We start from the raw sequence: 16,671 nt of genomic DNA on the forward strand, positions 1-16,671 counted from the left end.
TTTAACAAATTCTAATTATACCCTAAATCCTGGCACTCATTTCTCCTTAAGAGAACTAAGGAAAATTCCACCTCAATTTCCATGGCTCCCAGAAATTTGTTTTCTCAAAGACACCCTAACATACTTACACATCATTCCAAGTTCTTCCCCATAAACACTTGTGGGGATTATAGAGAACACACAGAGATATATATTTTTAAAGATTTTACGTATTTGTTTGACAGAGAGGGAGAGAGTAAGCGAGCACAAGCAGGGGGTAGGGCAGAGGGAGAAGGAGAAGCAGATTGCCTGCCAAGCAGAGAGCCTGAGGAGGGTCTCCATCCCCCGACCCTGAGATCATGACCTGAGCTGAAGGCAGATGCTTAACCAACTGAGCCACCCAGGTACTCCTCAAATATATTAAACACGCCCATATAAAATACATTAAACATGCACTCGTCCGTGCACGTGCACTCACACACCATCATAAGCAGGACGCACACCCACACACGTGCACTCGCACAGGCACACTCTTTCTCACTCTGCTTCTCCATGAAGGACTCAGCAGCATTTTCTAGTTTCCTGCAAAGTCTTTGACATGAATCTCTCTGGGTGCTTTGCTGGTAATTGTTTGTCAATTATCAGTAGTGTCACCCAGAGTTTCTGAGGCAAATACAGAAATAGCTGTCCAGCTTGGGGACAGCGCCTGTCCTTCCCCAGTGGTCCTCAGGCTGCTTTGTGGTGACATCAGTGTCCACAAGAAGATTCACCTTTATCTCCAGGGCGTCCTGCAACCAAATTTCGCCTAAGTCCTCCCGCGGCTGACAGTTCTGTGCCACTGATGGTTTCCCTTTGTCATGATGCATTTTTAAAAATCATCTCTAGCCCTAATTAGCCAGAGTGAGAATTCTGTCTTCTCTCCTCTGTAAATTTACAGAAGAGAATTGGAAGCAGGGCCCCCTGGGCTATACATTTTAGTTATTTATAGTGAGGCCAGGGACCCACAGCCAAAGAGGAAAGAAGCATAATTTTTTCCCAAGCCCATAACAGCAAGAGCCCTGGATGGCTAAACCATCCCTTTTCAGTGCTAAAAAGCATACTGTGGGAACAAATGGGGTCTTTCTTAGTTTTCAGCGATGGTATCAGTTAGAGAAAACCAGGCCCATATTATCTCTTTGCAGGACTGACCTCTTACGCCATGTGAATTCTCTGAATCTTATTTTCCCATCTAGGAAGTAGGAAACCAAATTCATGGGCTTGTTTGAAAAGACCATGACCTGGGACTGCTGGGTGGCACAGTTAGCTAAGCCTATGACTCTTGGTTTGGGCTCAGGTCGTGATCTCCGGATCCTGAGATCAAGCCCTACATCAGGATTCATGTTCCATGTGGAGTCGGCTGGGTTTCTCTTTCCCTCTCCCTCTGTTCTCCATTCTGTGCTCTTTTTCTCTCTCTGAAATAAATAGCTACATCTTAAATAAAAAAAACCTATAAACTAAGGATAAGTATCCTTACTTTATAGGTGAGGAAACTAATGTCTTAGGTGTGAAAGGGGTTTTGCACGTTGAAAAGTGCTTTATAAATTTAAGTTATTAACATTACTATTTATCTAGAACTACTAAGATCTTCCCCCCTTTCCTCTTTGACTCCATAAATTTGGAACTTACAGCCTGATGATATCACAAAACAACATTTAACATTGTGACTGGGGAGAAAGACGTTATAACCCTGGTCTGGGGAAAAAAAATAACTTTCAGGGGAAGAAATAGCCAATGCTCTCATTTTAATGGAAGGATGATTAGAGAACCAAACATTGCATCACTGAACCTGTGAACTTTCTGTTGATTTCCTCTTAGGAAAGCAGTTGAAGGGTGTTTTAAGGGAAGAAGAGGATGTCATGCCAGGGAGGGACTCAGCTACCAAAGAATTCTTGCAGGCAGAAGTTAACTGTGCTGAGAACAAAAAAAAAGAGAATTCTCAGACAATTGTGGACACTGTAACCAGAGTCTCAAACTTGACAGAGCATAGGAACCCCTCGTGGGGCTTCATAAAAACACCAAAGGGTGCATCCCACCCCAAGAGTTTCAGATTCAGCAAGTCTGAGTTGGGGCCAAGAATGTGCATTTCTAACAAGTTCCCAGGAGATGTTGATGCTGTTGGTCTTCCCTGTGTACTTGTCTCTGTCCTCATCTCCTCTTATAAGGACACTGATCCTATTGGACTAAAGCTCATTTGAATGACCTCTTGTTAACTGAGTCACCTCTTTAAAGGTCCATCTCCAACTCCGGTCACATTCTCAGGCACTGGGGGTTAGGACTTCAATATATGAATTCGGGGGCTGAAGGGGGACATGATTCAGAGAGGGATGGACCATCACTGCCAGCACAGTGACACAGAAATCTCAGCAAGCCAGGAGCCAGAAAGCAGATCCCACACACAAGCAGACACCTTACACCTCACTGCATGGAGTGTGTCTAAGGACGAGAGGCAGCACAGGAGAATATTCTGGAGGACTTTGTGAGACCATGGGAGGATGGCACAGCCTTCAGACCCGAAGTGTGGTTCTTTGTGTCTCTAAAATATATTTGCTGCAGAACATATTAGTTTAACCTAATTTTAATAGAGTAAAGCCCAAATTGTCTTTCAATGGGGAGCAAGGGTCAGCGGGTGGGTTTCTGAGTGGGAGTTTTCTTAAGTAGAATGAGGCAGCAATCCTTCTAGAAATTAAACCCATCAGCTTCTGCACTGAGCTAGAGCATTCAGGCTCCCCAGCCTGAATGTCTCAGGTGTCTCAACCAGCACCCCTGATAACTTGAGCGGAATAATTCCTGGTGTGGTGGGGGGACTGTCCTATGCATTGTGAGATACTGAGCAGCACCCCTGGTCTTTTCCACTGGAGACCAGTAGTAGTACCTGCCACCAGTTGGGACAAGCAAAAATGTTTCTAGACATTGCCAAATGCTGCCAGAGGCAGGGGAATCAAAAATTGTTCCAGGGAAAAACCACCAATCCATAGGTTCTGTCTCAACCTATCTGGGCTTCTATAACAAAAGTAGCCTAGAGTGGGTGGCTTAAACAACTAACATTTATGGGAGGCTGGGAAGTCCAAGACGAAGACACTGACAGATTCAGGGCCTGGCTCTTTCCTGGGGCCCAGACCGTTTCTGCTGGGTCCTGCCTGGGGGGACGGAGAGAGGAGGGCTCCAGGGTCTCCTTTGCTGGGGCACCAATCTCACTCATGGCAGCCTCACCCTCACGACCTAATCACTTCCCACAGCCCCTGCCTCTTAACACTACCACCCTGGGGATTCAGTTTCGACATAGAACTTGGGGAGACACAAACCTTCAGTCTCTAGCTTCCGTTCCATAAACCCCAAGCACATGACCTGCATCGTTAGGGCAAATCTACAAACCCAGGACACCCACTTCTCATTGATCAGAAAACCCGGACTCCTTGATATCTGCTTACTTTCACATTCCCAAGTAGCGTCTCTGTGATGCTCAAAGCTGCATCTTGTATTAGGCTCTCTCTGTGCTCTAGGATCAGGACAATCACATTCCATAACTAATGTGACTCTCATTTCCAGAAACAGGATAATGAAAATACCTCCGGTTCTAGGCCCAGGGAAGAGAGATCACATAGGAGAGAGAGGAAGTCTAATGCTCAGAGCCTGTGGTACACAAGACAGCAGCAAGGGGCTTCCCTGAGGCTCATTCTTCCTGCCACAGCCTGACAGACATCTGTCAGGTAGAAGCTTAAAACTGGCAGCCTATGAAAACCACATGCAGCCCTCTGTGATTTACCAGGCTGAGCACAGCTTGTCAGCCCGTCAGTTACTGTCACGATGGTGCCAGACTGATTCGTGCTCATTCATCAAACACATGAAAAACTTGGTGTTAGCAGGGAAACCCTTTTGGGAATCAAAGACCTGTGGCTTCGTGGCTCCTTTCTTTTCTTCTTTTCTTTTCTCCCCCTTTTTTCACATTTCTGGGATGTCAGAGGTAATGCATGGCTTCGTTTATTTACGTCAAGACATTCACGGAACACTAACGTGTGCCCAGTCAGGGGTCTGGCCCAGGAAACACAATATGCTTTGTGCCCCCTGGGTTCTCATGGGCATGCCCCTGGGAAATACTTCATTCACTGTAATGCGGTGGTGCTCAGCGGTTCCCCACCAGAAGGAAGGCTAAGAAGCCATATGAGGAACAAAAGGACAAGGAATACAAATTTAAGGATGCCCTGCTTAATTAAATCATGATAGGAGCTATTCAGTCTGCAGTTCATTCATAATAAAGGAAATCCGCTGGAATGGAGTTATATTCCCATTTTATTTTTCCTCCTACCATCAAGCCTTTAGGTTCCAATTGCTTCCCTCTCATTCAATCCAGACAACTGTTTGAATCCCCACCCAATATGGGGGTACCATTCTTTCAACAACTCTTCCTAATTTGTCACATTCACGAACTGTTAAGCTACCACAAAAAAGTCTTTCTTTTAATAAAAATTTTATTTTTAATAATCTCTACATCCAATGTGGGGCTCAAACATACAATTCCACGATCATGAGTTGCATGCTGTACCAACTGAACCAGCCAGGTGCCCCGATCCTGAATAATTCTTATTTCTAGTTGTTGTTTTTTATTCTTTTGCATTTTCCAAATGTTCTCATTTTCTTCTTGTTTTAGTTGTTTTTGTATTGCAACTTTTAAATATCCCACTCCCACTGATAGGAGTGGGATATTTCTCTGCTTCTCTCTCAGATTTTCTAGGACAAGTTTGCATTCTTTTAGCAAAGAGACATTGAGAACCAACCAGGGACAGACGTATTATTTCTGAATCTGCTAATTTTACCTTATTGTGGCTGTAGCAGCAGCTCAGGTGAGATTTCAACAAGGACTTGTGTATGCAGACTCTAAATTAAAGATGTTGATCTATTTTGTCCTTCCAGTGCAAAGCGGCATCTTCACTTCGAAGCCCCTGTTTATACAGCACTCAGTTGATTTTGAGTTCCAATTGATTGTAAAGGAAACAGACTTGGAAGCCAACAGTGGGACTGAGCCAGTCAAATCAGTCAGTGAAGTTTACTGTGCTACAAAGGACAAGAAAAAATTGGAGCAAATAAAGCTAAGTGTTTGGAAACTGGTGTTTTATGAGGGGAAGGAGAGATGTTTGAGCCCTGTGTATTAATAGCTTTTTAAGTTAAAATAACTCAACTTGATCTTAGGACATAACACTGATAGGGTCAGGTCGTCTCATACAGTCTCTCCCTGCTTTGCAAGGCAAAGAAAGGACAAAGGTAGAAAAGGAGTGTCCTTCTCCCATCCCCAGTTTGTGCACATGTGTCTGGTGCATGGACAGAATTGGGCTGAGTCAGGTGCTCAGCATATCTGATAAGAGGTTGGAAGAAGTACAAGAAACCAGTCCATTTCTCCCATTTACTTTCCCATCTTAGTTTTGTTTTTTGTTTTTTTTTTTCTCCCCGTGTGAGTAACCAAGCATAGAGTGTTCCTCAGGCATTTTCTCCCACTCAACAGCAATGGGTAAACTCCAAAAATGAAATAAAAAAACGAGTACTTCCTTCAACCTACACGCATCATCTGCTCCAACCAAACTGGCAGGACCTATCCGTTTTGAGCACTTACTATCTGCCAGGCATGATTCTTAGTGCTTTATTTACATTTACATACTTTGTGTTCTTATAATCCACAGGAAAACCCATGGAGTAGGTTGTGATATCCTCATTTTACAGATTAGGAAACTGAGGCTAAGAGAACTTAATGAACTAACGCAAGGTCACACACAAGCATACTAAGTGATCCAACTGTGATTTGAATCAAGGTCAGTGTGACTACATACTGTCCTGAGTGTTCCTCCTGGCATGCATATGTACAGATCTGTATGGCCTTTCTCTTCTTGGACCCGCGCTGTGTATTCTTCATGGAATGGCATTCCTTTGCATTTCCATTCATCACTCCATTCCATTCATCTAGTCCTTCCATTCCCTCAAGTCTCAAGCAAATTCCCATCTCTTCCATAGGACTCAGTCCAGCCTTTCCAAGACTCAATGGCTCCTCTGAAATCCTATGGTGCTTCTTTCCTTAGCGTTTCATAAATGCAACCTCCCGTTCATATGTTGGGCAGTAGGGGTTAGAGGCCAATATAAGCTGTTTATCCACTGGATATTCAGACATTCTGGGGCTACAATCTTTCCTGCTAACATGCACCATGACAGAAGTGGGGGATGTTTCATCAACCAGCATAACCCTAAGGCCTGGCAGAGTAACTGACACAGAACGTGTACTCAATATATTTTTATCAAACAAATATATATGGAAAGGGATGTTGAGGTTGAGAAAGATAAGATCTTGTGAACGTAACTTGTTGTCAGTGAAGACTAACCCAAGCCTAGTGGGTGAGTGTGGGAGAGGTGGGGTGGTTTTAGGTCCACCTGATATATGTTGTTCCCGTTGTCCCCCTGGGCCATCAATCACATGCTACCCAATAACCCCTGCAGAACTCAGCTGAAATCCCTGGGATTCAAAGTTTATATAGTAAATAAATAAAAGTGCTGTTTTATGAAGATCTCTGTAAGGCCCAGAACGCATAAAGTGCTTCTTCTCTTTAACGCAGGCAATAGACCAGAGCATCAAGTGGGCATAGAAAACACTGTCCTCTCTTGAGCAGGGCAATCACCCAGGAGGCAGAGATCCATGAGTTGAGAGAAGGAAGACCATAGAAGCCTGATTAGGAAGTTAAACTGACCTACACTTGGAAAGCAGATGAGAGGACAACATTACAAATCATTGCTGGCAAGAGATATCCCTGAAGAACCAAAAGCAGGAGAGAGAACATCGTGGTCTCCCAGGGTAGCCAAAAGACCTGCCCCAGTAAGGCATGAGGAACACCTTTAGGAATCAACCTAGTAGACAAGAAATCTAGTGAGATCCTTCCTCGGAGCTTCCTGAACCAATGGAGAGAAATTTGAGGAGAGAATGATAGGCCAAACTATATATAGCAGAGCCAGAGAAGTCTTACTGGCTAGGGTATTTGTTTTTTCACTATTTTCTTTTTTTCTGTGTAGCCCAGACACACTCTGCTTATACCAATATGGGCCATGACTTCTGTACAAGATTTCAATCCCATAGATGTTGGAAAACATATACTCATCTTGGTGTCTCCAAATCTTGGCAAGATGTTCTCCATTAAATCCTGCTAGATAAACATCTAATGCAAAGATGATAATGGTGATACAAATCTTAGATCATCAAAAGGCATCTGTCTAGTTTTCTTACATGGAGTTGTTATTGCTGAATTTTTTTTAAGTTTTGCTCTGGCTCCACAATGTCCTAGTAATAATATATTCTTCCTGACAAATAATTATACCTTAACCAATCAAGGACTACCTCCTCCCCAAAAAAGCCTTTTGTATTTTTAAAAGAGCCTTTAGTGCACATTCTGTTGCCTCAGAGAACGACACTTTGAGGAATCCAGGGTCAAGTACGCTTGCCAAAAACCACATAAACACAGTACCCCTAGACATCACAAAACAAAGTAGAGAGAGCGCAACCTTTTCCAAAAGAAAACAGATAAAACACGAAAACAATCTGGCCACTGCAGGGGCCCACTTGTGCCCCAGTAGAATGTCAGATGCACCTAAAGCAACAAGAGCCTATTGGACTCTGTGTTGCCAGGAAACAGATTCTCTTTTCTATGCTCTAATGCCTTTTCACCACACTGAGAAAGCTGGCATCATGATAGACCCAGATGGGAGAAGATGACTCTTAATGACCCTCCTCTTCTAGAAGTTGAGATAGTGGTGTTCTAATCTAGACTATCCTAAAAATAATCAGGCTTCTTTTGAATCAGAGTACTGATGATAGTAGAAAATGAAAATTGGTTTGCTCTCTTGAGAGCCTCTCACAATAACATATTTCTTTTATGGTTCTGTGGATCTTAAGTCACTAAGTTCACGAGATCAGTTTCTGCTATAAAAGGTAGAAACATAACTTAAACCTGCATGACAAAAGGGCACATTTTAGGGGCCAGGGAGTCAGCTGTGAATAGCTCTAGGCTGCAGGTGGCGTTAGAGAACATCAGGGTGGGGCCCAGAATAACCAGAATGTTCTCCAATGTCTCAAGTTAGCTTCTTTCTTGAGTTCCAAATTCCTTCCTTCAGATTGGCTTTGGTTAAGAACCATGTATGGCTCCTCACTTCCTATCTCCCAGCTTCACCCATCACCCAAAGGGAGATCCCCAAATGGACTGGCTCAGCTTGCATTCCCTGCCCACCCCTAGACCCAGCAGGTAGATTACTGTGATGCAAAACTTCCTCCAGGAGCACTTGATACAAGTGGAGATTGGAGATGTTTCCAAAAGGGAATATGATTCCAGAAGTAGGGAAAGCAGCTAGGTGGGTAGTAATAACGGTCCACTGTACCACTGTATTCTGAAACTCTGATTCAAAAAGAAAAGGACAATTATGCATTTAAAATTAATTTAATTCATTTTCTAGGAGATTTTACCTAGATCCCAATTTTCTTGTCTTTTTTAAAAACCCCTTTTCTATCAATCCAGGCAATCAAGAAATTGCTAAATGCCTTATAAGTCCAAAATAGGATCTTTAAAAAATAAATAAATAAGCAGGCACACCAAGCTCTTTAAAAAAAAAAAAAAAAAAAAGGTAAACATTTTCCTCACTATTGTTTAACCAATCCACACTTTGTGCCCCATATACTCATCTTTGCATTAAGGTTGCTTTCTCTGGAATGTTCTTTTGTCTTGCTTCTATCTATCTTCACTTGTTCCTTCTTTCAAAATCAGGCTAGAAGCTCACCTTCTCCAGGAAGCTTTCCATGATCAGTCTGACTTCTTTCTCAGTTACTCACTCAGTGCTATTGTCACAGTATTTCCTCTGTTGTCTTAAGTTTGTTTTCAATCAGGAGGCTTTTCTTTCTATGAATATCTGAGACCCATCTCTTGAAAATGCTAAGTACAGAGTCTAGGTGTTGAGAATGAATGAGTAAATTCTTTACTTTCACCTATGGCTCAAAAATTTTAAAAGATATGAAGGCAAAACTCTAAGGGTGTACTAAGGAGAAATAATAAATACATTATTTTTTCATAAATAACTGTCATTAAAATGAACATCACTCAGTAGCAAGTGTAGTTCCAAACCTCAGCTTATGTCAGGTAAAAACCAGAACAGTGTCTTAATTCAACCATGGATTACAGGTGCCACAATGTTCCAAGTAACTGTGTTAGACAACTCGGGAAAACAAAAATGAGAAAGAAGATTCTGCTTATCAAGAAAATCATAACCTAGCAGAGGTGAAAGATTATGCCTCTGGAACAGGTGAATTAAAGGTGTGTTGGAAAAGATACGTTACGTGTAGTGGAAGATGCGCCTTCTCGATTTTCCTGGAAGGATTTAGCTAAGAAATGTATCTTTTGCATATTCCCACCTTAAAGCGTCTCTCCTTGTTTTTCTCCTTTCTACCTACTCCTCACTCACACTCACACTCTCACCTGGACAGAAACTATGCCCATATTTGTTTCCATAAAGCATTCAATAAAAACCTATGGAAAGAGAGAAAGCATGTCTGCGCGCATGCTGACATGGGGTAGACACAGGCAGTGAAGTGTCTTGCACCCCCTGTTCAAGGGTTAGTATTTTGTTCTGTAAGCAGCAGACAGGCATCACGGCTTTCAAAAGAGAGAGTCAAGATCAGGTTTGGATTTTATAAGGAACACTTGTGTGTAAGCAGAGTGTACACAGGGTGAGGGAGAAAGAGACTAGAGGCTGTAATAATATTCTGAACAAGAGATGATAAGGGTCTGAACTAAGGCAATAATAATGGGGATGAAGAAGCCAGGACAAATATTTATGAGACAGAATTTGGTTTCTGCTTCGATATGGAAGATGAAGGAAGAGTCAAGAATGAAACCGTTTTGAATGAACAAAAGGGATCTGGGCAATCCCTGAAAGATGATTGTGACAGAACTGTTTCCTGTGCACACAGGGGTGATTGATAGTGTAAGTAGCACAAGCCCACACAATCAACATCCCTTGTCAATGCCAAATTTTTTCTCACCTTTGAAACAACACCTGCACTAAGAGAGACTTGGTTCAGGTATTTCGTGAACTGCCACAGTACTTGTTAATTTTATAACTTACGTAATTATTCCCTTTTATGTGTCTTAAATGTCAAGGTCCCTGATGTAACAGCAGAACAGCAAATTAAGTAACTTTTACTGAACTTATGAAGTCCTAGATATTTAGGCAAACTTTCAACATCAGCAACTTTTACAAAATACTATTATGAACGCTTGGGACCTCCCCTAAAAAAGATGCTTCTGACAAGGTGTAATTATTTCACTGAAGTTGGAAAATGATATGCAAGCATTGATTAGAGCCTTGCTCCCTCTCAGCCCCCTACAGAACTGACCCACCCTGACAGGCTGGGAGCCCACAGGCCATTTTGCTCTAAGAGTTTCAAAAGGAACTGCTGAACAGGTGAGCTCAAATATTTCAGATCCATGAATAAGACCGAAGGATTAGGAAGTAGATGTCAGCCTGATTTAACTCTTCACCCCCACATCAGTCTAGATAGAGAATGCTGTGGGCTGGGGAGGAAAAGTTTATAGAGACAGGATAGAGACAAGCCATGGGAGTTAATCATAAATGAGAGAGGTGGGGAGACTGTGTCCTAACCCCTCCTTTCTTCAAGCTTAACCTCCAAGGGGACCCACAAATTCTTTCAGCCCTCTGTTCAAGTTGTTGGATTTGAAGTTAGGAGAGCTGAGCCTCAAATTTCAGGTCAAGTCCTTGGAAAGCAGCTGACTGTGCTAGGATGCTGTGACCATCCCAGAGTATAAAGGGAGAGGGCTGGGGACAACCCAGGCGATCCCTTCAGCCCTGGAATCAGTGGGGGTGCACCCAAAGGCTGTTGGAGTCCCCCAGAGTGGGTGCAGCAGCTGGCCAGAAGATAGTATTGGTGGGTTATAGAGAAATTATAGTGGAAAAGACTACAATGCAGAGACTACAAAGTGGCCCATCCATTAGGGTTTAACTGAGAATGTTAAAATGCCATTATGGTGGAGATAAGCCAGATGATCAAATGAATGGACAAAGACAAATCCAAATCATGAAATAGACCTCTCTCCACCATTTGCATAGCCTTCTAAGCATAGCATTAACTCCAGGGACAAGAGGGGTGTAGTTGAATAACCTCAAACCTGAAATGACAGACAGCAACTTAACATGACTTAAGTTTCCCTGATAAGAACTACATGATGATATTTGTATCAGAAACAATAGGAACTTGGGATAGAAATTGGGTTTTTAATAGACAAGTGAAGGGATTTACATATTTGCTCACTTGAGCAGAAGTTAACTGTGAACGGCCGCCGCCGCCACTGCCACTGCCGCCATCGTGCCAGGCCCTCGGGTCTCAACGAGGCCGGGTGACGCTCCAAATGGGAGACAAGCCAATTTGGGAGCAGACTGGATCCAGCTTCATTCAACATTACTACCAGTTATTTGATAACAACAGAACCCAACTAGGTGCAATTTATATTGACACAAAATGCCTTACGTGGGAAGGACAACAGTTCCAGGGGAAAGCTGCTATTGTGGAGAAGCTGTCTAGCCTTCCATTCCAGCAAATCCAGCACAGCATCACGGCACAGGACCATCAGCCCACTCCAGATAGCTGCATCATCAGTATGGTTGTGGGCCAGCTCAAGGCTGAGGAAGACCCCATCATGGGGTTCCACCAGATGTTCCTCTTAAAGAACATCAACGATGCTTGGGTTTGCACCAATGACATGTTCAGGCTTGCCCTGCACAACTTCAGTTGACCTCCTCCCAGCCAGGCACTCATGGCTGTTTCCTCCTCCCTCCTCTTCCTGATACAATTCTCACTCCTCCTGATGCTCCAGATATCATACACAAATGAGCAGGGCCGCGGTGGGAGCGGGTGCAGTGCGCTGCTGCTACCGAGATATTGTGCATCATGTTTGGATGCTAGACTAGTTGCATCCGACAGGAGAAGTTTGTGTTGTACCAGCGCATGCCTTAGAAAGACTTAAGTAATGCAAAAGGTTGTCTTTTTTTTTTTTAATCTACTGAGAAGTTCCTCTAGTAACCCAAAGAAGTGAAGGAGAAAGCAGCTGCCTCACCGCCCGATATTGATTTGTTCAGACGTTTCAATGCCTCATGATATGATAAAACCACAAAGTTTTCTTAAAAAAAAAAAAAAGAAGTTAACTGTGAACTACATATGCAAGTTCATAACATAGAAATACAGGACAGGAACTCTAGTGTAAGGCAGACTCAGATTTGAAGCCAGCTCTCCCAATGACCAGCTGTGTGTCTGTGAGCATGTGACTCATGCTGACATCCTCATCTGACTGACTTCTGATGTTTATTCAATTCCAAACTTAATCCCATGCCCATTGATCCCAGTGGGCCTAGCAAAGAGATCCTATCTTGTGTTCCTGATCTCTTTTCCCATTCTACATGTTTTTCCCAAGATCCTTATTTTCCAGTTCTAGACTCTAGTTTTCAATCGTGTCTCTTCTAGGTCTTCCTAACCCAGAACCATGCCCTCACAACAATTAACCCAGGCAAGACAGTCCAACAACACCTTGTACCTAAAAACCCAGTGTCTGACGTGATTGCTGCAGCAGCCTTCCTAGAAGTGAGGGTCTTTCAATTTAGTCAATTCTGCTGATTCTGAGTATAGAATCACAAAGATTTTAAGAGAAGAGAATAAAGAAATGTAAGTAGTATTTGGATGAGATGGTGCCTGTAAAGCATTTGGTGTTAAAAACTTTAGATGTCAGAGCTGTTAATAGAACCCTTGTATGTACAACAAGTTCCCAGAAAATAAAATAATAAGGACAGAAAATATTCATACCAGCAAGAAACATTAGCACTATCAGAAGGTACAAGCTGAGGCACAGAGAACCAAGTCACGAGCAACACATGCGAAAGCCAACGGTGCTCTAGAGTTCTCGTCACCTTTGGAATGATCTTATTTGTCTTAGTAGTCAGTCTTCATGCCATCTTTGCCAGGATCACTCAGAGTGAAAACTGTATCATCGTACAGAAGCTTACACTCTATTTACCTCCCTATATCCATTACAGATATTTCCAGGATCGCTACAGACCTTTGGATTCTCCTCAAATTCCCCTTCTTTTCCTCCAAGGTGAATCAGCATCCTTAATTTGTTATTTTTCATGGACATGAATTTCTTTTATTCTTTAACACCATAAGCATATATTCCTAAATTATATTTTATAATTTGGTTTGTAGGTATTTCAATTATGTATATTTCTTCTTTTTTTAGATTATCTTTTTATACTTTATTTTTTTATTATGTTCAGTTAGCCAACATATATACATCATTAGTTGTTGATGTCGTGTCCATCAAATCCTTCGATTCATCAGTTGTGTATAACACCCAGTGCTCATCACATCACGTGCCCTCCTTGATGCCAGTCACCCAGTTACCCCGTCCCCCCACTGTCTCCCCTTCTGCAACCCTCAGTTTGTTTCCCAGAGTCAGGAGTCTCTCATTCTTCTCATCAGGAGTCTCTGATATCTTCCCTTCAGGTTTCCCTCCCTTCCCCTATAATCCTCTGGACTATTCCTTATATTCCACATATGAGTGAAATCATGCGATGTCTTTTTCTGATTGATTTGCATCACTTAGCGTAATTGCCTCGAGTTCCATACGTGTTGGTGTAAATGGTAGGTATTCTCCTTTCTGATGGCTGAGTATTATTCCATTATATATATGAACAACATCTTCTTTATCCATTCATCTGTTGGTGGACATCTTGACTCCTTCTGCAGTTTGGTTATTGCGGACATTGTTGCTATAAACATTGGGTTGCAGGTGCTCCTTTGGATTACTACATCTGTATCTTTGGGGTAAGAACCCAGTAGAGCAATTGCCGGGACAGAGGGCAGCTCTATTTTTAACTTCTTGATGAACCTTCATGCTGTTTCTGAGAGCGACTGTACTAGGATGCATTCTCACCAACGCTGTAGGAGGGTTCCCCTTTCTCCACATCCTTGCCAACATTTGTTGTTTCCTATCTTGTTAATTTTAGCCATTCTAACTGGCATAAGGTGGTATCTTACTATGTTTTTGATTTGTATTTCCCTGATAAATGATATGGAGTATTTTTTCATTTATCTGCTGGCCATTTTTATGTCTTCTTTGGAGATCAGCTATGTATATCTCATTTATTTGTTTATATCCTTACTTCCCAAAGGATTTGGGGTAGATTATAATAAAACCAGACACTACTACAATACAATAGAATATAAATTAGAATTTAAAAATCTAGTAACAGAAAGAACACAAATAAAACTAGTAAATTAAGACTTGGAGATAAAAAAGAAGAGAAATAAAGTGACTTTATTCATAATGAAATGTAATAAAACTGAATTTCTATCAGAATATTATAATTTAGACATGCCAGACTATTCAGATTTTAGTTGAAACTGTGGAGGGTTTACCATCACATATATTGATGTGAAATACCCCCAGGCTTTCTCATGGAACGATGACAACATCTTCTGTCTCCGAACTCCCTCTAGAATGGCCCATCACTGGCCCTCAACTTTGGAAGGACAGGTTTATTCATGGATGGAGGATATAATCAGGATAGAAGACAGGGCTAGTAACAGCAAGAATAATTATTAAGACTTACTGAACACGGGCTAAGAATCAGGCACTGTGATAAGCTCCATAAATATAATCTTTGACATAATCCTTACAACAACCCTTGGAGCTACAGCATTTCACAGAAAAGGAAACTGAGGAAGCCCTAGAAAGTTTAGGCACTTGCCTGAGATTAAATGGTTAGTAAGTAGATTTCAAGATCCTCTGGGCTGACAGAGACCTGAGTATGTGTATTAAACCATTGTGCCATCCTTCCTGGAATCCCTGGATTCATTCCTCACCACAGCAGGTGGATTTGTAGCTTATGTCTCAGAAATCAAACCCCTAGCTTAACCATGCTGACATATTTCATTAATATATTTTAATGGAACCAGATGCCTTTGAAGAGGTGATAATGTGCATTCAGGCCATGCTTCACCAATGGGTGCCAACGCCCTGGCCACTCTCAGAGGCCTGACAGAAATTTCCCAGAGAAAAAGTAGAACCCCTTCTGGAGCTTTAGGAACAACTACATTAGATTCAAGAAATTTTATTCCAAAGATCATGGACCCCATAATCTAACCACCCTGTCTCTGTGAACAAAATGCATCCCTTCAAACCCTTGGGAGATTTTGCTTCTTTTGTTTAAAAAAAGATGGAAAATATTAAGAACTTATCCATTTTACTAGAAAATATTTAACATTGAAAGTACCTCAAGAGGCACATCTGAAATATCCAGAAATAGATATTTTACATTTTATATTCAGCCGATTTTCCTGTACTTAATTGATTCCATTATTCATGTTTTCCACACCCAGAAGCTTACTGATTTTTTTTTTAGTGCTTGTGCACTTCAAGAATGCATAGTTATTAATCAAAGGATCTGTTCTTCACTTAGCCAAGCTATCCATGTTAAATTCTTTTCATCTTCCCCATAAATCAGTTCTTCCAGCTCCTTCATTTATTACTCATGTGCAAGTTCTTTCCAATTTATTTGAGATGCTCAAAACTTCCCAGTGTTACATATCCCACAGAAAGGGATACTTTACCTCCATAATCATGACATTATGGTTATCTAATTACAGTTTACTTGACATGGACTTTTTTTTTTTTTTGCTTTTTTTGTTACTTAACTCAGATTTAATTTACTACATTTCAAGATGGCGCTTTTCAGATTTGGCCTCTTTATTAAGAATCTGTTTCTGGTCACTCATTACCTGACTTAATTTGGGATGAGACATCAACAAAAATAAGACCCTAGCTGGGTGTTTAAGAGTCAAAAGGGGCTAGAAGCCTGAAACATTTGATTAAGCTAATTCGCTGGAGTTTATCTCAATACCAAGATAATGAGCCTAGAAATTCCATATCCCTGCCTTTATGTAAATGTGTCATAAACCAGTCACAGGATTGTTTTTAGGCTGCATTAATTTAAGCATCTGTGCACAGTCATGTTCTCTGTCTCCAATAATTTCCAAGATACCCTACGCCTAAGTGGCTTTTATAGTATTTGAGGGTTAGGGACAGAATTATTTTTGTGTGGAAGGCGAATAGAATCTCCCTGAGAAGATCTGGCCTGGGGCAGAGTGCCTGGGTGACTCAACTGGCTGAGCAACCCACTCTTGATTTCTGCACAGGTCATGAATGACCTCGGGTTCATGAGAAGTTGGGCTTCATGCTCAGCATGGAGCAGCCTTGTGCCTCTCCTCCCACCCTGTTCTCTCTCCCCCTTCCCCGTCCCCAACTACTCCTTTGCCCATGCACTCTCTCTCTCTAAAATAAATAAAATCTTTAAAAAAAAATTGGCTCAGGGAACCAAACTGTATATCCCAGTTTATCCTCCACTATTTCACATTGATTGTTCAATAATCCTACAGCTCTGGTCATTTTCTTCTTTGTCTTCTTCCCTTTACCCGATACATTGATATTCTTTACTAAATGACGGAGGTGAGAATGAAAGGTGGTAAAAGCACTCTTCATTGATTTTTTTACTATGTTTCTGAGTCCTGTACCAACA

At 41.8% G+C, this 16,671-nt stretch overlaps 1 protein-coding gene across 1 annotated transcript; it reads left to right on the forward strand.

The window, feature by feature from the left end:
• Positions 1-11,453: 11,453 nt before the first annotated feature.
• Positions 11,454-11,837, forward strand: LOC116870656 (nuclear transport factor 2-like). Its single transcript, XM_032862566.1, has one exon. It carries the CDS (start codon positions 11,454-11,456, stop codon positions 11,835-11,837), a length of 384 nt encoding a protein of 127 aa, XP_032718457.1.
• Positions 11,838-16,671: the final 4,834 nt, after the last annotated feature.

The sequence above is a fragment of the Lontra canadensis genome, unplaced genomic scaffold, assembly GCF_010015895.1.
Source record: "Lontra canadensis isolate GAN:19392208 unplaced genomic scaffold, GSC_riverotter_1.0 scaffold24, whole genome shotgun sequence".
Classification (NCBI taxonomy): domain Eukaryota; kingdom Metazoa; phylum Chordata; class Mammalia; order Carnivora; family Mustelidae; genus Lontra; species Lontra canadensis.

What these genes read in the sequence shown, in the direction of transcription:
- LOC116870656 (XM_032862566.1), top strand. Translation starts at nt 11,454, where the DNA reads ATGGGAGACAAGCCAATTTGGGAGCAGACTGGATCCAGCTTCATTCAA.